The sequence below is a fragment of the Bos indicus x Bos taurus genome, chromosome 26 (assembly GCF_003369695.1).
Source record: "Bos indicus x Bos taurus breed Angus x Brahman F1 hybrid chromosome 26, Bos_hybrid_MaternalHap_v2.0, whole genome shotgun sequence".
Lineage (NCBI taxonomy): Eukaryota > Metazoa > Chordata > Mammalia > Artiodactyla > Bovidae > Bos > Bos indicus x Bos taurus.
Window position 1 is genome coordinate 40,703,127 of NC_040101.1, and position 22,919 is coordinate 40,726,045.

Sequence of the window (22,919 nt, forward strand, 5' to 3'; positions counted from 1 at the left end):
AATTCCTCTCTCAAGTGTCTCTGCTCTTACTCCTCTAAATCAGGTTCATGAATCACAGGTTATCTCAGGCCCTCCGACACCTGACCCCTGGATAGTAGCTCAGGCTCTGGTCTCCTACACTAAGATTGACTGCAGACTCTGAGCCAGGACTCCCTGACACTGAAAATCACAGGATGCACTCAACTGACTGCCGCTGAACTTCTTCTCACACTCTTCTTGACCACCCACAGGGAGAAGTTGCAGAAACAGATGGCCTGTCCTAGAGATCACCTGGCACTCAGAATTTCTTGTTTGGAACTGCATTTTACAGGGAAAAAAAAAATAGTGAAACATGTGAAGCTCTGAAAACTCATGCAGAGGTCTCTCAAAATACCAGACAGTATAACTTTTAAAAACTATGAATCACTATCTTGTACACCTGAAGCTTATATAATACTGTACATCAACTATACATCCAAAAAATAAGCTTAAAACCAGACAGGTTGTTTGCAGCACAATTTATTATGTGGTCATAGTATTCAGGCACACTAATGGATACTGACAAATCCACTGTAACCTCTTAAGACAAAGCAACCCAAAAATAAAGCGTCAAAATGTGCAAAAGTAATAAATATCAAACTCTCTGATCTAAAATGTATAAATATAAAATATCAGTCATTTCTGGAAACATCTTAAGAAAATCCGGCAACCACGTGTCCATGGGTAAGTGTCTGGCGCGGAGGGCGCTAATCTTCAGAACGTATCACCTCAGATCCAGCACGATTATCTTTATGTCTTTCACCAATACATGTCTGCATACCTAGGAAAGAAATACTGGCTTTAGCTCATAATGTTTAACATGATTCTCTCTAGAGGAGGAGTATGAATTTCCTGATCTAAAAATGTTCCTAATTTTGAAAAATATTTCCACTCAGAACAAACATAACCATATATACTCATTTTCAACAGCAAGAAAATATTCACAGAAGGTGCCAAGTAGCTTTCATGTTAAATAAATCCTAACTTCAAAATCATGTTTCTCTGATGTCTCAGACAGGGCAAAGCCAAGCAAACAGAAAAAGATGTATTCAGAGTTATACAAAGCTCATCAAAAAACAGGATTACAGTTTTCATTGAACTGTTATAAAAAACTAATATGGTCGTATCAAGCAGTAATAATTCAACACACATTTAATCTCATTTTCTTTAATAATTGCTTGCTTTTGGGGACTCCAGAGAAAACTATAATTGCTTAAATATATATAGACACACATATATACAGTGATGGGAAGGAAACTTTATATGTAATCATGCTATAGAAATACTCTTTCCTTTGTAAATAAAATAGTAACGACAAGACATCAGAAGGAAATACAAAGATTTTGATTAAGTTTTTGAGATAAGAAAACTCTAAACTAAGCAATAAAGGGTTTTATCCTATATCATACTGCTACTATTTCCCTCTTAAAAAACAGAGGCTTATTTGTTTTATTACTGGAGATTTCTACCTCTTAATCTTCATCTGTTTCACCCTGCAAACCCCCTCCCCTCTGTCAACCACCCATTTGTTCTCTATATCTATTACTGTTTTGTTTCTGCTTTTCAGATTCCACATATAAGTGAAACCATATGGTATTTGTCTTTCTCTGTATGATTTATTTCACTTAGCATAATACCCTATAGATCATCCATATTGTTGCAAACGACAAGATTGACTGTATCTTTTTATGACTGAATAATATTTCACTGTGTGCGTGTGTGTGTGTGTGTGTACATATACAACACCACATCTTTTTAAGCCACAGGGGTGTCATATACAGCATAAGGAATATGGTCAATAATATTGTAATAACTTAGTATGGGGACAGATGGTATTAGACTTACCGTGCTGATCATTTCATAAGGGATGAAAATGTTACTATATTGTACAACTGAAACTAACATATTATATCAGCTATATTTCAATTTTCAAAAAAAGGAAGGGGTGAAAAGTAAATACTGTGTACAGAAAATAATCAGCATTGTCTATCTACTCACACTGAACAACCTGGGGTCCTTGGTGTGTGGATGAAAGCCCTTCTTTTTACAAGCGGAAACCTCAAGCATGCCAGCGTCAGTGAGCCTGAAGATCCCGGTGCTAAATTTTAGGGAAAAAAGGTACAAAAAATTAAGGATCATCTGGGCTTTGCAGATGTTTTATTTGAATGGCACATGCATACATATTCCTCAAATGGAATGGAGAAAGAAACTACAAACTATAAACTTCACAGTTTTTTAAAAAAAATCAATATTGTGCTGGCGGCCTAGAGGAAGACTGGAGAGACCAGTGCTAATGCTGAGTGCCTGAAGGATGGTAACGGGGCAGTGGGAGACCTCAGAGGAAAAGCCAAGACCCCATGGGAAGAAATTACAAGTGACGGATATTTCTATCTTCTATCTATCATGTATGCCGTCATACATAAAATGACCAGCATACTCGTTTTACTGCACTTTACTCACAGCCCTTTAATGATAGTGCGTTTTTTTACAAATTGAAGGATTGTGGCAACTTTTCATTAAGCAAGTCTACTGGAGCCATTTCCCAACAGCATCTGCTCACTTCAAATCTCTGTCATATTTTGGTAATTCTCACAATACTTCAAATTTTTTCATTATTGTATTTATTATGGAAAAGCATGATCAGTGATCTTTGCTGTTACTTCTCTGACTTGGTGAAGACTCAGATGATAGTATTTCTGAGTAATATGGTTTTTTAAAATTTAAGGTATGTACAGTTTTTTAGACATAATGCTGCTGCTGCTGCTGCTGCTAAGTCTGCTGCTGCTGCTAAGTCACTTCAGTCGTGTCCGGCTCTGTGCAACCAGACGGTAGCCCACCAGGCTCCGCCGTCCCTGGGATTCTCCAGGCAAGAACACTGGAGTGGGTTGCCATTTCCTTCTCCAATGCGTGAAAGTGAAAAGTGAAAGGGAAGTCACTCAGTCGTGTCTGACCCTTCGTGACCCCATGGACTGCAGTCTACCAGGCTCCTCTGTCCATGGGATTCTCCAGGCAAGAGTACTGGAGTGGGGTGCCATTGCCTTCTCCAAGCTATTGCACACTTAATAGACGACAGTGTGAACCAAAGTTTTATGTGCACTGGGAAACCAAAACATTCATGTGACTTGTGTTAGTTGCTTCATCGTGGTGGTCTGGAACTGAATCTGCAGTATTTCTATGGTATAACTCATATTTATACAGTCACAGCAAATATGTATTGAGTGCTGGCTATAGTTCCAGGCACCATGCTAAGCCCTTTACATAAATGATCATCTAGGTTCACCTTCACATTAATCTGTGATGGGCAGGTATCAGGGATCTGACAAGACTGAGGCTCACAGTGGTCACTAATCAAGCTGGGATTCCAATGGCTGACTCTTCTGCTCATAACTGTGCTGCAATAATCACTGTCCCCAAGACTTAAGATTTGGGAGATAATTAAGCTAAATCTGGAAATTTTCTTTCTTTTTTTATTGGCCACACTGTGTGGGAAGAGGATCTTAGTTCCCTGACCAGAGATCAAACTCATGCCCCCACGAATGGACGTGTGGAGTCCTAACCACTGGACCACCAGGGAATTCCCTGAGCTGGACATCTTCTCACAAAAGAAATCATACAACAGAACTAAGATCCCAAATGGCAAACTGAAACAACATCTGGTTTATCCACTTCAAGGTCACATTAACTAAAGAAAGAATTCCATGGTAATTCTACCATGGAAAAGATCTTAAAAAGCAAAAGACCGCAGAGCTGCACATATTTGGAAGCCAGCAGGAACCAACCTCTTTTCCCTAAGGGCATGGTGTACCTGCTTATCCAAGGGCTTCAGCCTGGTGTGTGGGCACGCCTGAACCCAGCAGCCCCGGGTGAAACCTTACTTAAACCCTCTTGAGTTACACTCACTCTTTATGCTTTGGTGAACAGACGATGGCAATGGCCTCTGGCAACATGAGCTGATAGGAACAGTGAGTGTGGAGATCAACACTGGATAAGAATGCAGTTTGGGTTGGATGTGTCTATAAAAAGAAAAGAGGACAATCTTATTGAACAAGCAACAGATAAATCTTAGCCAAAACCAGAGCCTATTCCAAGAAAAAACTCTAGCTGTTTGCTTTATATTTTTTACCACCATGAATCAAATAAGGGTTTTGAAAAATGTCTTACTGACATAATCCTTCCCTTCACACATCTATGGAATAACTAACTCTGAAAAGAGACTCTTGGGAGTGTTTATATACTTTCTGCTTACTGGGAAAGATAAAATTGGAGATTTGCCAGAGGCTTTAAATAGACCCTCATTTAATCATTGCAACTCATCTGGGAGATACTTATTATTAATATCTCAGTTTTATGTATAAAGATCCTGAGGTTCCTTTAAGTAACTTGCCTGCAAGGAACAGAACCTCAACTGCAAGATACTTAAGATATGAAACTGTGGACACAGAAGGAAAATTCTTGCTAAATATATCCCACTATGCTGGTGTCCTTTCATGGATCTCCGCCCCCTACAATAAGAGAAAGGAATTCTCAGAGCTGTTGAAGATGTTTGGCGCCCATCTTGCATGATGAGAGGAAAGGGGAGATTATAAATTAAAAGAACTATCTTCTAGGTTTTGGCTATATACGGAAGTGTTTATGAGAGGCAAATCAGAAGTCTATATTTGACCATGAAAAATGCATGCATTCATAATGATTTTTAAATTCACAATAAACTCCAACCACTTTCGAAAAGGAATGTAACCACTTAAATCATGAATCCAAGGCTGTATTCATGCGGGGTCCCGGCTTCCTCACTTACTAGTTGTATGACACTGCAAAAATTCTTTAACATCCTCAAACCTATGTCATCAGTTGTAAAATAACAATAATAATAATTTTATTCATGGGATTACTATGAAAATTAAATGAGACAACCAATGTAAAATTCATAGAACAGTGCCCAGTACACAGAAAGCTGTCAAAATCCTTAGCTGTTATGATTGCTCTTATTGCCGTTATTGTTATTTTAACATTGTTATTAAATACTTCTCTATAAAGCAAGCAAAATAAAAGGTGGTTCTTTCTCAGTCTTTGGTGAGATGACTTGTTCCTACCCCAGGCCCAGTGTGAGACTGGATGGAAAAATGTTTACCAAATAGGGAAAACCTGGATAGCAAAAGTACCATGTCATCACCAATAACAATTGCTTCAATATTCTGGGTCCCTAGAAGAAAATGTGTTGAGAAATTCACTGACATATGAAGTCCATTATTATGTCCCTATTTTATGGAAGAAAAGCTGATGCTGAGATTGCTTAAATCACTTGTAAGCATTCCTACAGTGAATTCTTAGCAGAGCTGATATTTAAACTCAGGTCTTTTGATTTATAAGCCCTGTCCCGCTTCTACGGTGGCTTGGAAAATGCTGGAACACAAATTTTTGGTCCCATTCCGTGGCTACATACACAACGGCACAAGTATCCGTGGCCTGTAGGGGAGGTATTTATACAATGGAGTGTATGGTCCCTATTTAACAAATACAAACATTGTTTAAAAGAAACATTTTCAGAAATTTTCTTAATCTACTTTAGACCCACAGCCAATGGAAAAGGAATATTAATAATTGTCTAATCACATTAGACAGATAAAAATCTGCCTAGGCCTCCATTAGACTACATAAAATCATTAAGACAAGCCAACCTGACTTCCAAAAGTTCTTCTTTTAACTTGGAATGGTAGTAAAAAAAGGATATTTATAATAGCCCTCTCCAAATCCAGATTTGACAGATTTAGACATTGCCTCACATTGAAGAAAATGCTTTAATATGATGGCATTTATTACACTTGGAAAAATTAAAAATAATAAATTATTTCGATTAAGCTGAAATTCCTCCAGGAGGAAAAAAGCCTTACACACACACACACATGCACACACACACACACAAACCAACAACAACCTAAAACCCAAAAGGTCGAACATACATGGATCCACCCCAGAGTGAGGAGATCATGTTGATCCTGAACACTGAATAATTCTTCTACATTCTCCACGTCACAATAGTCTGGTCCCGCGGACTGCTTGGGCACTATTAAGTGGGTAATAGTAAATTCATTATGTGTCTGAAAAACAAAGAGCATAGAGAATAATAAACACCTGAGAGGAAAAAAAAAAGCCTGAGTAGGAAGTGTGATGTTTTAATAAGACTAGAAAGTACCCACCACTTACATCATCCTCTTCCCACCCACATCACAATTCAAAAACAAAGGCCCAGACTTCAAAACGGATCATTTACCAAAAACTTTGAGAGTCAACTGTTTGGCGCTTGAAACCCATTTTCACAACAGAAAAATGTATCATAAATAGGAATCCGTATCTTGGGCTGATCCCTGGGAGTTTAGATAGTAAGTAAAATGCTGCATTAGAACTGCCATAGAAAAATCAGAATAAAATAGCAGCAGGTTTCTCTGGAAGGGGAGATGGTCATTAAAGAATTCTGGGGTTTTACTGAAGGACGATTTCTAATGGTTTGTGAAGGTTGATGGTCTTTCTTATTATTTAATTTCATCTGAAGACTCACGACTTTCTTCTACTATTGGGGGTAGGGATTCACGAGGATTTTCCATAATTAAGACACTGTTTTGGACAGGCAATTAGATAAAGGGGAAAGAAAAAAATCTTTTATCCCTTTGTTGCTGTTCAGTCATTAAATTACGTCTGACTCTTTGCGACCCCATGGACTGTGGCACGCCAGGCCTTCCTATCCTTCACTATCTCTCACAGTTTGCTCAAACTCATGTCCACTGAGTCGGTGATGCCATCCAAACATCTCTTCCTCTGTGACCCCCTTTCCCTCCTTTATCCCCTTAGGTAAAAGATAAAGAGTTGAAAGGAAGAGGGTTGTAGTGATAGGATCCTCAGATAAGAGATGTTTGTGCAGTGAGGAGCTATCCCTCCGACAGCACGACCCTGTCTCTGCTCTCAGGATGCCTCTGCAAACTGGGCACTATTCCTTTGGCCTTGATTATAACACTTCCCTCCACCCCAGCCCCTCCTTTCATGGCTAACTTTATGTATTCTAAACATATGTAATGTAAACATTACCTTTCAAGGGAAGCCCTTCTTTTTTTTTTAATTTTAAAAATCACTTATTTATTTTAATTTGGCTTCACTGGGTCTTAGTTGCTGCATGTGGGATCTAGCTCCTTGTCCAGGGATCGAACCCAGGCCCCCTGCATTGGGAGTGCAGAGTCTTAGCCACTGGACCACCAGGGAAGTCCCAAGGGAAGCCCTTCTTGACCCCCTCCCATACACCTTCCCAGGATACCCTACACTTCCACTGAGAGCACCCAGCTCCATTTATAATTAATCATCTGTCTGGTTCTTTACAAGCATCATATAGGTATCACGTGGCAAGACTGTGGCTATTGCAGGCTTCTGAATGCCAACATCTAGGGCAGGGCCTGTGAATATTTGTTTGATGAAGGGATGAAGGAAGAATGAATGAATCAATCAAACTAAGTACAACATGTGGTCTTGGGGAAGACAAATCCATATCATACTGCCCCCCTGCAGGGCAAAGAAGGTGGGCTGTGGGGAGGAAATGACAGGTTATTCTGTGCTTATCTTCTCTGCTTCCTCTGAGGAAACCTCGATAACGCAACACTGGAATACAGTAGGAGAATATGTGTTGAATGAAAGTGAAAGTGAAGTCGCTCAGTCGTGCCGACTCTTGGCGACCCCATGGACTGCAGCCTCCCAGGCTGCTCCGTCCATGGGATTTTCCAGGCAAGAGTACTGGAGTGGGTTGCCATTTTCTTCTCCAGGGGATCTTCCTGACTCAGGGACTGAACCCGGGTCTCCCGCATTGCAGGTGGACGCTTTGCCCTCTAAGCCACCAGGGAATGAAACATACCATTAAATAACAGTCCTCAAGTAAATGTTTAGGAATGAAAATGTGCCTGAATTCAGAAATATAAACTGATACCCCAAAGACAGTATATTTTTCTTGAAGCAGAAAAACATACGCATCTTCTCTCTTTTATCTCCTTCTAGTTTGACATTGTCTTTCATCACTTATTTCTGATAAAATCTTCCATACTTAAACATGACCGGTGCTGTGTGATTCCGGTTTGCTGAAGCTATTGCTTTAAAGAAAACAACACCACCCTAGCTTTATTCATCACATATCTGAAAAAGGGTGGCAAGATTATCACTGCCACAGATACAAGCAAGTTGAGTTAATTATAGGAATGCATGCAAAACTAACAATTACAAGGGAAATCTGATTTAGAAAACTAGACAGTTCTGGAAATCTGAAAACCCCCGTTTCTAAACACTTAATTTACAGTGTGATTAGTTCTTTACAACAAACTTTATAGCCTCCCGAGATTTTGCAATCTATTTTCTAGAAGGATAATTCCATTAATGACAGTATTTTTATCACGTTAGTCTATATACAGGTAATTTCATAATGACACTGAGGATGTTTCTGTTCTGCTCAACTCATCACGAGAAAGCCAGTTTTCCTGACAGTATCCTGTGCAGAGAAGACATGAACACAGTCCATACCAGCTTCCCACAGAGTATTCCACAGGTTTCTATTCCTCTCACTGTATTGGATTCTGCCAGCAGCAGAAATCTGTGGCAAAGATCTCTTGATAAAACGACGCATCTCAGTCCTTCAACCACTAAATCTAAGAAACAGAAAAGGGAGAAAAAGCTAAAAAAACAAACCTTACATCCCCTCCCTCAAGTGACTACAGGTAAATATAAATTCTAAAAATGAAATGATCTGGTGCTCCCCTTCTGCATTTTATTTTAAAACTTATAAAAGTGAACAGTGACCAGAGGGAAGGTAGAATTACCCTTTGCATACAGATTATTTATATGTAAGTGGGAAAAAGGTACAAGCGCTTGTACATCTTGGGGTCTTGGATCAACTGTTCACATGCGTGTGTGCTGTTTTCACTTGGCACAAAGCAAAGAGGCTGCAGACGACACATCTCGTATTCTGTAAGCCTTAGGATATTCTTTTTTCGTGTTTGCCACGTGTTGCTTATATCTTATGGAAGTTGGTCATCATTAAGTAATAGCACCATGTTTTCAGAAATAGCTGGCAGTAGAGTAATTTATAGCATGACTGCTTATCATAAGTCTTTCCAAATAAAAAGAAATACAAACTCCATCTGACAGCGTTTGCTGGGAAATTTTCCCACTTGGTTCTGGAAACCTGCCAGCACTGATGTAACAGTCCCAAGCAGCACTAATTCTTGGCAGAGACACATAATCCATTGGGAGGTTAACCACCCATGTGTGCGGATCCTCCTGGGCCACGGAAATGCTAAATATTTACATTTAATGACTGAGCAAAGTTCTGGACAAACAAGTTTGCCAGCATCTTCTTTCTTCTCCAGTGTTAAGTGTTTACCTTTTAGGATTTATGTTTCTTGATTAAAATACATGAATGAAAAAAACGCTCATAATTTTTCTCTTCTAAAATATCTGTACCATGATCAAATATAATCTTGTTTATTATGCAGTCTCTGCTCTGCTGCTGCTGCTGCTGCTAAGTCGCTTCAGTCGTGTCCGACTCTGTGCGACCCCATGGACGGCAGCCCACCAGGCTCCCCCGTCCCTGGGATTCTCCAGGCAAGAACACTGGAGTGGGTTGCCATTTCCTTCTCCAAGGCATGAAAGTGAAAAGTGAAAGTGAAGTCGTTCAGTCGTGTCTGACTCTTCGTGACCCCATGGACTGCAGCCTTCCAGGCTCGTCCACCCATGGGATTTTCCAGGCAAGGGTGCTGGAGTGGGCTGCCATTGCCTTCTCTGAGTCTCTGCTCTATCAAGGGGCAAATCACATTTCCTGAACGTTAAGGTTACATATAGCAAAACGCAGATGACACAGTCATTCACACCACATCATACAGGGGAACTACCAGGGCTCATCATACAATGAGTAGACCCTGCCCAGATGCAACAGAAATACGGTTCCATAGCAAACAGACTTGTGGACACAGTGAGGGGAAGGAGAGGATGGGACAGATTGAGACAGTGGCACTGAAACATATACATTACTGTATATAAAATTAGACGGCCAGTGGAAGTTTGCTGTATGACCCACAGAGCTCAAATTTGGTGCTCTGTGACAACCAAGAGGGGTGGGATGGGCTGGGAGGTGGGAAGCGGGGCTCAAGAAGGGGGCACATATGTATACCGATGGCTGATTCATTGATGTATGGCAGAAACCAACACAATACTGTAAAGCAATTATCCTCCAATTAAAAATAAATAAATTAAAAAAAAATGAAAAACAAACCAAAAAAGAGGTGATTGCATGTCTTGTGGGCATGTGTCACTTACTCTGAACAGCACTTAGACTGGCAGCTGGCTTTAAGGCCCTGTTGACGGGAGGTGAGTGGCCAGCATAACTGGTTGCATCACTTTTACTAGACTGATCTGCAAGTACGTTCAGCAAGGAACTGTTCTGGTGTGTGGAAAAGCAGGACAAAGCGCTGCCATCGATCTGCTCTGACAGTGCCGGCGTTTCCTGGCTTCGCAGCTGACTCCGGGCTAATTCCTGCTTCTTGAGCTGATCTTCAAAAATCGAAAACTGCTCTGACTCCAGCTGCTGCTGGCGCATCTGGGCGATCCTCTTCCTTTCCGCCTCAATCAACCTCTGATGCTCCAGTTTTTTGAGGATTTCAGCTTTGTATTTGTTCTAGAAAATGTGGTTGCCACAGGAAAAGGTTAGTTTCCAGGCCAAAAAAGCAGATGCTTTCAATCTTCCAGCAGACACAGCTAGATACTCCCACATGCCTACAGAGACACTCCTGAGACCACCAGAGAAATATATAACATAGTGGCAAAAGCCCCTTAATCTGATTTCAGGAGCAGTTTGGAATCCACTCATAATTTACCAGAGATGAGCCAGGATAATCAAGTTCCCTCCATCCTCCTGTGCTTTTAAATACTAGAAAATCAAAGTCAGGACTGTCTGCATAGCCTGGCTGATCAGACTGTTTCACAGAATGGTCATATTACCCTAGACTGCACTGCCCAGTATAGTAGCTACTAGCTAGATGTGACTACTGAAATTTAATTAAAATGAAATGAAATCCGAAAATCAATCCCCCAGTCTCACTAGCCATGTGTTAAGTACCACAGGTTAGTGGCTCCCATATCAGACAGCACCAGAGAGAACGCTGCCATCATCATTGAAAGCTCTTGGGGATAGTACCACACCCTTGAACCTTTTTGCATCTGACTCTTGAAGTCACAGTGCTGGGACTTCATGGAGAAGGGGATATCCCTAAAAAGTGGTTCTCAGAATGGGGTCATCATCTCTACTAGAACAAACTAATCGGAGCTTTGTTAAAAATGATGATTCCCAAACTCCCCAGCCTTAACAAAAATATCTAGGCTTTATTAGGTCAGAGAATTAATCTTTAAGAAGCTTCCCAAATAATTCTGTTGAAAACTAAACTTTGGGAGCTACCAGGAGGCAGGGGCGAGGTGGGGGACACAGTTTAAAGCAGTACTTTATGTCCACGAATCCCCTGGGTCTTGTTACAGGGCAGACTGGCATTCAGCGGGTCTGGGGTGGGGCCAGAGAATCTGCATTCTAACAGACTGCAGGTGACGTGAGTGTTGCCTGCACCAAAGGCTTATTGCTATGTCTATATCTCCCAGACATAAAGGCTGCCATGCTATCTCCCCAAATATTTCTACCTGTCATATACTTGGGATCCTATTGTGGACTATGCAGTAATTGGTATCACTAACAGCAGACTACAACTGCTGATGCTGCTGCTCCCAGAGAGCAGAGGGGACTAGCGTTCACACCGCTGAGTAGGGAGGGGAACTCAGGCTTTGCTCCCCCTTCCTGTTGTCCTGTCTGGGCCGCCAAAATTACTTCAATCTTTCGAGTGTGTGTGCTTGCTAAGTCACTTCAGTCGTGTCTGATTCTTTGCGACTCTATGGACTGCAGCCCATCAGGCCCCTCTGTCCATAGGGATTTTCCAAGCAGGAATACTGGAGTAGGTTGCCATGCCCTCCTCCAGGGGAATCTTCCTGACCAAGGTCAGGCAGGGTCTTTACCGCTGTAACCCCTTCCCAGGGGCCACCTGGGAAGCCCCAATCTTTCACAGTTCAAATCAAATGATCACTATCCACCCTGGAGGGAATCTTCTGATTTCAACCTTCCTTCTGTTACTCAGTGCACACGGCTCACTCAAACCTACTTCCAGCGACACCAAAGGAAGTAAACAAGGCCTGTGACCATGTTCAGCGGCGAGACTGGACTGAACTGAGAATCAGTAATAGTGAAACTTTCAAAGCACATAAACACATTGTCAAACAAAACAGCAAAACAGAAGCTGTAAACCTTAAGAGTTCAAGTGCTGAACTGGAATATCTTATAGACTGATCGTTCAGTTTCATCACTCATTGCCCTTTGATCTCAGACATAATTTTTCTTTTCACTCTCTATTTAGTAAGAATCCAGAAGTCATCATCCTTTGATGATATGATTACATTTCACTCATACGGCTAGATATTATTCTATGTTATTATAGTAATTATAATATTTAAGAATATAATAACATAACATTAAAATATTTAAGAATTGAATTAGATACCTCAGAAACTATGTACTATTCTCCCTACCTCTCTTACTGACTCCTTTCATCGCTAAAGAGCAGCCATCTGGTTCAAGATTACGCTGGCAAGAGTTGGTCAAAGAGCTCTAAATTTATTCTTTTTTTCCCCCAACTTTAAACTTTTAATTTTGTATTGGGGTATAGCAAACTGACAATGTTGTGGCAGCCTCAGGTAAACAGTGAAAGAACACTCTGGTTAAATTACTGTAGAAAGTCTATTTTCTAATGCTTCACTTTATTAGATCTTGTTGGGAAATAAAAATTACCACACCTTTGGTGCAAGTGCTTAACCTGGACATCAACATCAACTTTTTAATGTGTTCTCCATCACTGTTTCTTTAATTTCAACTCAAATGCATATGACGTTTGAAAAACTCATGAAAATAAAATTCAAAAAAATATTTGCACAGAAAACAATTCATGAAATAAAGGCACCGATTGAACTTACTTTGCTTTGCAAATATTCTTGGTATTCTACGTTATATTTCTTTAAAAGGTCCTTTTTCAATTCATCTGTCCTTGGGAATGCAATCTCCTTCAGTTTCTTTTAAAAAAATATATATATACACATTGATTAGTAGAATTTTCAGTATAGTCTTTCAGATCATCAGCTGAGAAAGAAAAACAACTGGTATGTGTATTAGAAATCAAGACACAAGTAACCAAACAGGAAGGTGGAAAAATCAGTATTTTCTAGGGCTCCAAAATACAACTTTTCAGCAGAGAAGAGAAGAAATTATCCCCTTTGTAAGACCTTTATTGACTCCACTGGTTAGGTAAGCATTTTGTATAGGTAGGTACCTCATTTTCAGGTAGTGGACTTGCAACTGCACATCCCATGGTATGTAAATTATATGGCATCATAGTTAAAAGGGACATTGGAGAACATGGTAAGTAGAGATCCCTAGGCTTAACAGACTGTAAAAAGCAGTTGAGGCACCTTTTATAAAAATACAGATTCCCAGGCCTAACCCCAGATTTTCTGAATCAACATATTCAGAGAAAGGATTGGGATCTGTATCTCAAACAACTTCTCAGTGATTCTTGATGGCATGAAAATACCATTCAAGTACCCACCCCAGCCTTAGTACAGATGAGGAAACAAAGGCTCAGAGACATCAAAAGGCTTGTCAGTGTCATACAACTGACTTGTGGCCTCCTTATGACTAAAACCCCAAACTCCTAACTCTAGCTAAGCTCTTCCATTAAAATTTCTGTGCTCTTAATCTTTCGTCATCCATCGATCCATTTATTCAATGAGCACAAACAGAAAATGTATATGCTTTTGGAGAATTTTTTTTCTCTATAAGTGAAAATAAGAATAATCTTAAATTAGAGTGGGCTTCCCTCGTAGCTCAGTCGGTAAATTATCTGCCTGCAATGCAGGAGACCCGAGTTCAATCCCTGGGCCGGGAAGATCCCCTGGAGAAGGAAATGGCAACCCACTCCAGTATTCTTGCCTATAAAATCCCATGGACAGAGGAGCCTGGCAGGCTGCAGTCCATGGGGTTGTAAGAGTCGGACATGACTTAGCAAGTAAACCACCACCACCAAGTTAGAATAAAAGAGTCATCTTGGCAGCCTAACACCTTGGTTTCCATCCAGAACTTTCTAACATTAAATGAACAAGAGAACTGAAGGGAAATGTTACACGAAGGCTGGATAAGGAATGACCCCTCAGACAGTGTACAGAAATTAACAATGTAGATGACCATTTGTGTTCTACTTACAGGCACCCTCAGACCTGACATGACTGGTTGTTGTAGTTTAGTTGCCAAGTGGTGTCTGACTCTTTGTGACACCACGGAGTGTAGCCCACCATGCTCCTCTGTCCATGGGATTTCCCAGGCAAGAATACTGGAGTAGGTTGCCATTTCCCTCTCCAGGGGATCTTCCTGACCCAAGGATCCAATCCACATCTCCTGCATTGCAGGTGGATTCATGACCACTGAGCCACAAGGGAAGCCCGACATAACTGGCTAAGAGAGTTTTATCCCATTATGTGGTAAAATACTTTTGGAGAGTAATTTCAAATTTCATGTTGTGATCGACTTTGTGAACATTATCTCCATCATATAAAATCAACCCAAACTACTTAAGACAAATAAATGGAAAACACTGCTTAAATGTTATCTGAGAGGATATATTCTCAGCTAAAGATATTTGAAACTATATATGTAGCAAACATTGATGCTAAATAAATACATTTCAATAGCCTTCCTTTTCCTTTGGAATATTTCAGGTCACTCACTAAAGTCTTCATTGTCTAAGAGGTGAGTACTATAAGAAGAAAATGACTAGAACTTTGTGGCTGCCTTGATAATCAACACCGATTTTCAAACAGGTATTGAGTTGAGAATTGTATGGAATAACCAAAACCCGCCAAAATGATTGTCTTAAATAAGTATGGGGAAACAGACAACTATTCTCTCAATCTCTGAGAGGAATCATAAAATAATTCCTTCTTCATATCTTAAGATCAAGTGCATTCTTGATTTTTTTATTTTCTTCTCCAAATTTTAAGTAGACATCCCACAGTAATGATGACTAAAGGTCTAAGAAGAGATTGAAATATCGTAGCTAATGGAATGATTTTTTTTTTTTTTTTTTTTTTGTACTGAAACTCTCGAGAGGATTAGACAGAGGAGGAAAGAAAAGGGATGAATCAATAATGGATACTTGGGGAACTTGAACCTTCAGAGAGAGTTGATCACTTAATACCTTCATAATATCTTGCTTTTCGGGTACTGCACATTGCTGGTAATCTCGATGGTTGGGAAGCTTTTCTACAAATAAACTGGAGAAAGAGAAAACACATCCTTAGAGTTATAGGACAGAAAAAGCTCAGTGATGGTTTCTAATATAAGATGAACCTCCTTTTCAAAAGGACATGGTTAATAACATTATTTATGTGTGCTCAGTCCTGTCCAACTCTTTCTGACCCTATGGACTGTAGTCTGCCAGGCTCTTCCTTCATGGGATTTTTCCAGGCAAGAATACTGGAGTGGGTTGCCATTTTCCTTCTTATTTAATCTATATTCTTTCCATCTGCCATCAAAGGTTGGTATAAATATGATTTTAGCATTACAGAGGAGTTAAGCTCGGCAAACTAAGCACTGAGGTTAAGAGGGGTAAAGTCAGGATGCTCCTCGACAGATCACATCACTTTAGTTTTTCTCAGGTCTTGGGCACGTAACCCCACTAGAGCACCATTCTACTTGAGTGTAGTGGTGGCAACACTGAGTACCCCATGAAAACGTAAGAGTCCGGAAAGACGGATAAAAACACCTTCAACAGAAACAGACTCAAAGGGCCCCTGATGAATCAGCAGTGCCATGGTGTGAAAGTCACTCAGTCGTGTCCAACTCTTTGTAACCCCATGGAATAGTCCATGGAATTCTCCAGGCCAGTATACTGGAGTGGTAGCTGTTCCCTTCTCCAGGGGATCTTCCCAACCCAGGGATTGAACCCAGGTTTCCCACATTGCAGGAGGATTCTTTACCAGCTGAGCCACCAGGGAAGCCCAACGTGGTATATATATGTGTATTAAAAACTCGTATATGAAAATTCATAACTCAGATAAATGTCAGCCAGAATCCTTAACGGAATCTCACACGCTAGTAAAGTAATGCTCAAAATTCTCCAAGCCAGGCTTCAGCAATATGTGAACTGTGAACTTCCAGATGTTCAAGCTGGTTTTAGAAAAGGCAGAGGAACCAGAGATCAAATTGCCAACATCAGATGGATCATGGAAAAAGCAAGACAGTTCCAGAAAAACATCTATTTCCGCTTTATTGACTATGCCAAAGCCTTTGACTGTGTGGGTCACAATCAACTGTGGAAGATCCTGAAAGAGATGGGAATAGCAGACCACCTGACCTGCCTCTTGAGAAGCCTATATGCAGGTCAGGAAGCAACAGTTAGAACTGGACATGGAACAACAGACTGGTTCCAAATAGGAAAAGGAGTACGTCAAGGCTATATATTGTCACCCTGCTTATTTAACTTCTATGCAGAGTACATCATGAGAAACTCTGGGCTGGAAGAAGCACAAGCTGGAACCAAGATTGCTGGGAGAAATATCAATAACCTCAGATATGCAAATGACACCACCCTTATGGCAGAAAGTGAAGAGGAAATCAAAAGCCTCTTGATGAAAGTGAAAGAGGAGAGTGAAAAAGCTGGCTTAAAGCTCAACATTCAGAAAACGAAGATCACGGCATCTGGTCCCATCACTTCATGGGAAATAGATGGGGGAACAGTGGAAACAGTGTCAGACTTTATTTTTTTGGGCTTCAAAATCACTGCTGATGGTGATTGCAGCCATGAAATTAAAAGACACTTACTCCTTGGAAGGAAAGTTATGACCAACCTAGATAGCATATTCAAAAGCAGAGACATTACTTTGCCAACAAAGGTCCGTCTAGTCAAGGCTATGGTTTTTCCATTGGTCATGTATGGATGTGAGAGTTGGACTGTGAAGAAAGCTGAGCACCGAAGAATTGATGCTTTTGAACTGTGGTGTTGGAGAAGATTCTTGAGAGTCCCTTGGACTGCAAGGAGATCCAACCAGTCCATCCTAAAGGAGATCAGTCCTGGGTGTTCATTGGAAGGACTGATGCTAAAGCTGAAACTCCAGTACTTTGGCCACGTCACGTGAAGAGTTGACTCATTGGAAAAGACCCTGATGCTGGGAGAGACTGGGGACAGGAGGAGAAGGGGACGACAGAGGATGAGATGGCTGGATGGCATCATGAACTCGATGGACATGAGTTTGAGTGAACTCTCAGAGTTGGTGATGGACAGAGAGGCCTGGCATGCTGCAGTTCATGGGGTCACAAAGTGTCGGACATGACTGAGCAACTGAACTGAACTGAATTAATAGTTAATTATTTTTCATCACCTTTTCAGGAACAAGGGACAGTAAAAATGAAGGGAAATCCTTACAGCAAACCAGGTTCATTGTTTCCAGGTAAAGTTAAGATTTTGCTTCCACAAGGGCATGAAATTCTGTTTCTTTTTTTCCTCTTACTGATGTATCCTCGGCCTGTAGAACAGTGTCCATCTCATCATAATAAATGCCCAATAAATATTTGTTAAATCAACGAATGGTCCTTAAAGCAAATACTAGTTTGGATTAACATAGTAGCGCGTTCTTCCTTCCTCTGACATTGTTTAATTATTGATTCACCACAGACATGTTTCAATTAACTACTTAGTGTTTTTATTGGCTGAAAGAGACCACTTTGCATACCATACTAATTGCCTTTAATTTCACCCATGGTAGAATCACGGATGCAGCATTTAAAACAGTTGATCTTGGACTTCCCTGGTGGTGCAGTGGATAAGAATCTGCGTGCCAACACCGAGGACACAGGTTTGATCCCTGGTCCGAGAACACCCCACATGCCGAGGAGCAACTAAGCCCGTGTGCCACAATTTCTAAGCTAGGGCTTTATGGCCAGAGAGTGGCAACTACTGAAGCCCCTGTGCTTACAGCCTGTGCTCCACAACAAGAGAAGCCCCCCGGCACCACAGCTAGAGAGTAGCCCCCAGTGGCTACAATTCCAGAAAGCCTGCACAAAGCACCAAACACCCATCGCAGCCAAAAGCAAATTTCAAAAAACAGTTAATCTTTTCAACTTCTTGCATGGCCTCAGATTAAATCCCCAAGTAAATTAATACAATTAATCAATGAGTGACTTTCAGTGGAAACAAAAATAAGGGGTTCGGCTCTGATCAGATCACTTTTGGTAACAGGAGGTCTTCACCATCAGTAAGATGGCAAATCGGTACAGAAAGTCCAAATCTCATTTTTTAGTTCAAATGAGGACACATTATTAACAAATCTCTATCTAATGTGAAGTATATTTTTACACGACTATTTTGAGGCTGCCACTTCAGTATATTGGAAGATCTTTTATACACACCAACTCTTACACAGCTAAATAATTGCCTTAAGAAATACTGACTACAATGTTAAATCAACTACTACACTCTGTCCCCCAATCAGTTCCTTCCTAGGATCATCAATTTATCCCTTGTTTCAACCCATCAAATTGAACTTCAAGAACGTTAATGGCACGTTTCAGATGCTCTAGATAGAGCCACAATATGATGTCTGCTCTCTAAGGCTTGCATTCTTGTGAAGGGAGAATGACAGGGAACAAGAAATTTTGTGAAGAGGAAGAAGTGGGCACTCAGGTTACAGTGCTGGCCTATGGATATACATCCCTGCACCTCACTTCATCTCTGATCTTCCACCCCTAAGCCTCAGAGACGATATTGGGACACCTTTGAGTACATGACTTGGTAACTTAAAAACCTGACCCCCTCCTGCTTCTGGAAATTGTAAATTTGATCTGAGTATGAATACATGCCTGGCATTGAAGCTGTCTCATCAAAATAGCATGTAAATATTTGCTCCCAATGTTCTCATTTCAAAGATCTCCAAGATAAAATACTTACGTTATAAATTTATTATAAAGGACAAATGCACTTTCCAGGTTTCCTTCTTCCAAATACACAGATGCCATCCTCTCCATTTCTACTCCGGATCTAAAGTAGCGGCGTGGAGTGATATCTTCATTGATGGTGATGTTCCCGCCCAGCTTGCTCAGAGCACGGACTCGTTCTTCTGGGGTGAGGGAGACATCCGTGTGGTCGGGCATCGCAGCTAACTTTTTCTGCAGAGCCAAATTTGAATCTCTGGTTATAAGAAGAAATGAACAGACTGAAATTATAGATGTATTTTTTGTACTAAATATCTGACATCAGAACCTAAGGAAAGTTTTTTTTTTTTTTTTTAATGAGTTAATAACATGATAAAAGAGGTCTTTTTGCTTAAACATGTGGTCTGCACACCAGAAAAGCACATATCTGCAGGGTAAACATACACTCTTTTGGACTAAGGTCTCTTGCAGGTTTCAGCTACAGCTATGTGGCAGTTCCTGGGTATGTGTAGGTCATTTTAGGTAAAATATCATTGACCATTGCTGCCATCCATGGGTTCGCAAAGAGTTGGACACGACTGAGCAACTGATCTGATCTGATCTGATATCCTTATGGGAGTAAGCCAAGAGATGGATTCCTGCCAGGGTAGGCATCATATCATTATACTCGAAGGGTCTCCAAGACATGTTTTGGATCCGAAGTTACTGTATGTATTCAATTCTATTCCAAAATCAGATCAGATCAGATCAGATCAGTCGCTCAGTCGTGTCCGACTCTTTGCGACCCCATGAATCGCAGCACACCAGGCCTCCCTGTCCATCACCAACTCCCGGAGTTCACTGAGACTCACATCCATCGAGTCAGTGATGCCATCCAGCCATCTTATCCTCTGTCATCCCCTTCTCCTCTTGCCCTTAATCCCTCCCAGCATCAGAGTCTTTTCCAATGAGTCAACTCTTCGCATGAGGTGGCCAAAGTACTGGAGTTTCAGCTTTAGCATCAGTCCTTCCAAAGAAATCCCAGGGCTGATCTCCTTTAGAATGGACTGGTTGGATCTCCTTGCAGTCCAAGGGACTCTCAAGAGTCTTCTCCAACACCACAGTTCAAAAGCATCAATTCTTCGGTGCTCAGCTTTCTTCACAGTCCAACTCTCACATCCATACATGACCAATGGAAAAACCATAGCCCTGACTAGATGGACCTTTGTTGGCAAAGTAATGTCTCTGCTTTTGAATATGCTATCTAGGTTGGTCATAACTTTCCTTCCAAGGAGCAAGCGTCTTTTAATTTCATGGCTGCAGTCACCATCTGCAGTGATTTTGAAGCCCAGAAAAATAAAGTCTGACACTGTTTCCACTGTTTCCCCATCTATTTCCCATGAAGTGATGGGACCAGATACCATGATCTTTGTTTTCTGAATGTTGAGCTTTAAGCCAACTTTTTCACTCTCCACTTTCACCTTCATCAAGAGGCTTTTTAGTTCCTCTTCACCTTCTGCCATAAGGGTGGTGTCATCTGCATATCTGAGGTTATTGATATTTCCTGGTTTAATGAGCTTTCAGGGCCTCTTTAAATCTTTACCAAGTGAATAAAACCCCACCAATAAGTCTTAAGAGAAGCCTTTTTCAGCATATGGACACGCCACCTTCCTGCCGTCCCACTCCCCCTCAGCCCCCCCCAACATAATTCTACTGTTAATTCATCCCTGACTAAGAAAATAATGATAATAATTACTGAAAAAGGATCTGTGATATTAATACATTTGTGTTTTATTAATAAAAACACATACACATTTGGAAAAACACAGAACATATAAATTCAGGATAATTATTCAATAAAAAGTCAGTACTTCTGAAAGGTGAAAAAGTCAACAATCTTTTTTTCCTGTTAAAGGCCCTATAGCACATCTCTTAGGCTCTGTGGGACAGAGTCTCTGCAGCAGCTTCTCAGCTCTGCTGGTGAGGAAACGGCATAAACCCCATGTAACCAAATAATCCTGACTGTGTTCCAAGAATGCTGTTATATGACCACAGATTAATGCTTCAGTGACATTAGAAAAAAAATCTAGGAAAATTAGGGCAGACTTCAGCCTCCTGCATGCACAAAAGTAACTTCTCCATTTTTTTACTATGCAGTCTATGCTGAGTTATGATTATTTGTTTACAAGTATTTTTGACTCCTTATAAGCTCCTTGAAGGAAAGGAATCATTTTATACTCATCTTTGTGCTCTGGAATATAGTATATTCCCTGTAACACAAATGATAACCAATAAATATATCAAATAAAGGAGGAAGACAGAAAGGGAACAATGTGATTATAATTAGACTATCTTTTTACCTGAAGAAAAAAATATTTATTTTCCATCTATGGGAATGGTGCTACTCTACTTAAGTTTAAAACTGATTTCAGAAATAAACTGGGAAAGAGCCTAAACTCTCCATCAATCTATAATTTTTCATTTGAATATGAACTGCTTGGATGTAAATAAAATTTTCCAGATGACAAAGCCTTAGTGTTCATTTTTTACATCGACATGTCCACTAAAATTTTAATTATTTGCACATAATGTTCTAGAAAAACACACGAGGAACTCCAGGAAAATGTCTCCTTCTGCAGAGGTGGAAATGAGGCAGTCTTGACAATACAGTGTCAGAAAATGAAAAGTGTCTACAACTTTCTGCTCCTCAAACATACTCACAAAAGCAACTGAGCAACTTTGGAGGACTTTTTCCACAGAGAGAGAACACTACCCTGTTGCAGAGCAAGCAATGGGCCCGTGTTTGTGTTCTGGTGCTAAGCTTTGTGTGTAGAGGGTATTCAGTCTACTGCTGCCCCCAGGGCGACAAGGTTAGTGAGTGGGTTTGGGAACGTCATCAGGAGAAGGTGGATGGTAATGACAACCTTTGTTTATCAAGCCCCAGTGATAGGCTCGTAACATTAAAACTGGTTTCCAAAAGTCGTAAGGCACAAAGTACAGAACTGGGCCATGGAGATTATATAATGTCGCTATATTCACATTCAGAGACTGATCTGGGACACATAATAAACCCATGGGACCCCTAGGCCCCTGTTATTTCCTCTCTAGCACATTATTTCTCCTAAGATGTAGTTCAAGAAGGTGTGTACTATGTTGGCTGTAAGGAGAAAAGATGAAAAGGGCAAGTGTTTCAGGTATTTACACATTTACACAAGGATCCCAAAGCCACATCTCAGTGTTAAACATACAATGTTTCCTTAGCTATTACCACACAAGGTAAACCTCTAATTTTTCATCTGTGACACACGGAGGCACAGAACAGTCGAAGTACCTGTTACAATGTCATCTCTGAAATTCTCTCTGGTGTCGTGCTAAAGAACTACACTCCTGGAACCAAACCAGAGAATTAAAATTTCATACTTTCATGGAAAAAAAAAGAATTATTTTTAATTCTAGCAAAGATGGTTTTATTAGTCACTTCCTCAAAGGAGAGGACCACACAGATGGATGAAAACAGCAAGTGTTTAACTTCTTGAAGTAATCGTGACTCATTTCACATCTGGCATGTTTCTGTTCTTCTTTCTGGGTTTTCGAACCACGTGTAAAGTATCAGTTGGTGCCACCTACCAGGGAGTTCACAGTTAATGGCTGATCCATGTTGTCCTGTCTACAAGATGACGATGTTCACTGTTTCTTCTCAATCACTTCATCTGTTTCAAAGGCAAAAAAAGCAGAGCTAGGGTTATTTCTTGAGAACTCAGGTCTCGTATCCCAAAACCCAGGGTTATTTCTGCCTGAGAAAAAATATGAACCAATTGCAATAAGTTATATAATCATA

General features: G+C 40.6%; 1 protein-coding gene across 4 annotated transcripts in view; it reads right to left on the reverse strand.

The window, feature by feature from the left end:
- Nucleotides 1-481: 481 nt before the first annotated feature.
- The window catches only part of STAMBPL1 (STAM binding protein like 1), a 53,137-nt gene continuing 30,699 nt past the window's right edge, over nt 482-22,919 (reverse strand). For 3 of the 4 annotated variants that reach the window (XM_027528901.1, XM_027528900.1, XM_027528902.1), the window contains exons 2-11: nt 22,709-22,791; nt 19,119-19,336; nt 15,372-15,447; nt 13,099-13,194; nt 10,354-10,711; nt 8,563-8,687; nt 5,976-6,113; nt 3,919-4,031; nt 2,017-2,116; nt 482-799 (exon numbers count right to left, since the gene is read on the reverse strand). In XM_027528901.1, coding sequence (XP_027384702.1) covers nt 743-799; nt 2,017-2,116; nt 3,919-4,031; nt 5,976-6,113; nt 8,563-8,687; nt 10,354-10,711; nt 13,099-13,194; nt 15,372-15,447; nt 19,119-19,336; nt 22,709-22,738 — 1,311 coding nt within the window. In that variant the 5' untranslated portion in view covers nt 22,739-22,791 and the 3' untranslated portion in view covers nt 482-742. Of the gene's footprint in view, nt 800-2,016; nt 2,117-3,918; nt 4,032-5,975; nt 6,114-8,562; nt 8,688-10,353; nt 10,712-13,098; nt 13,195-15,371; nt 15,448-19,118; nt 19,359-22,708; nt 22,793-22,919 lie in introns of those variants that run through there. The other variant, XM_027528903.1, reaches the window with a different exon arrangement.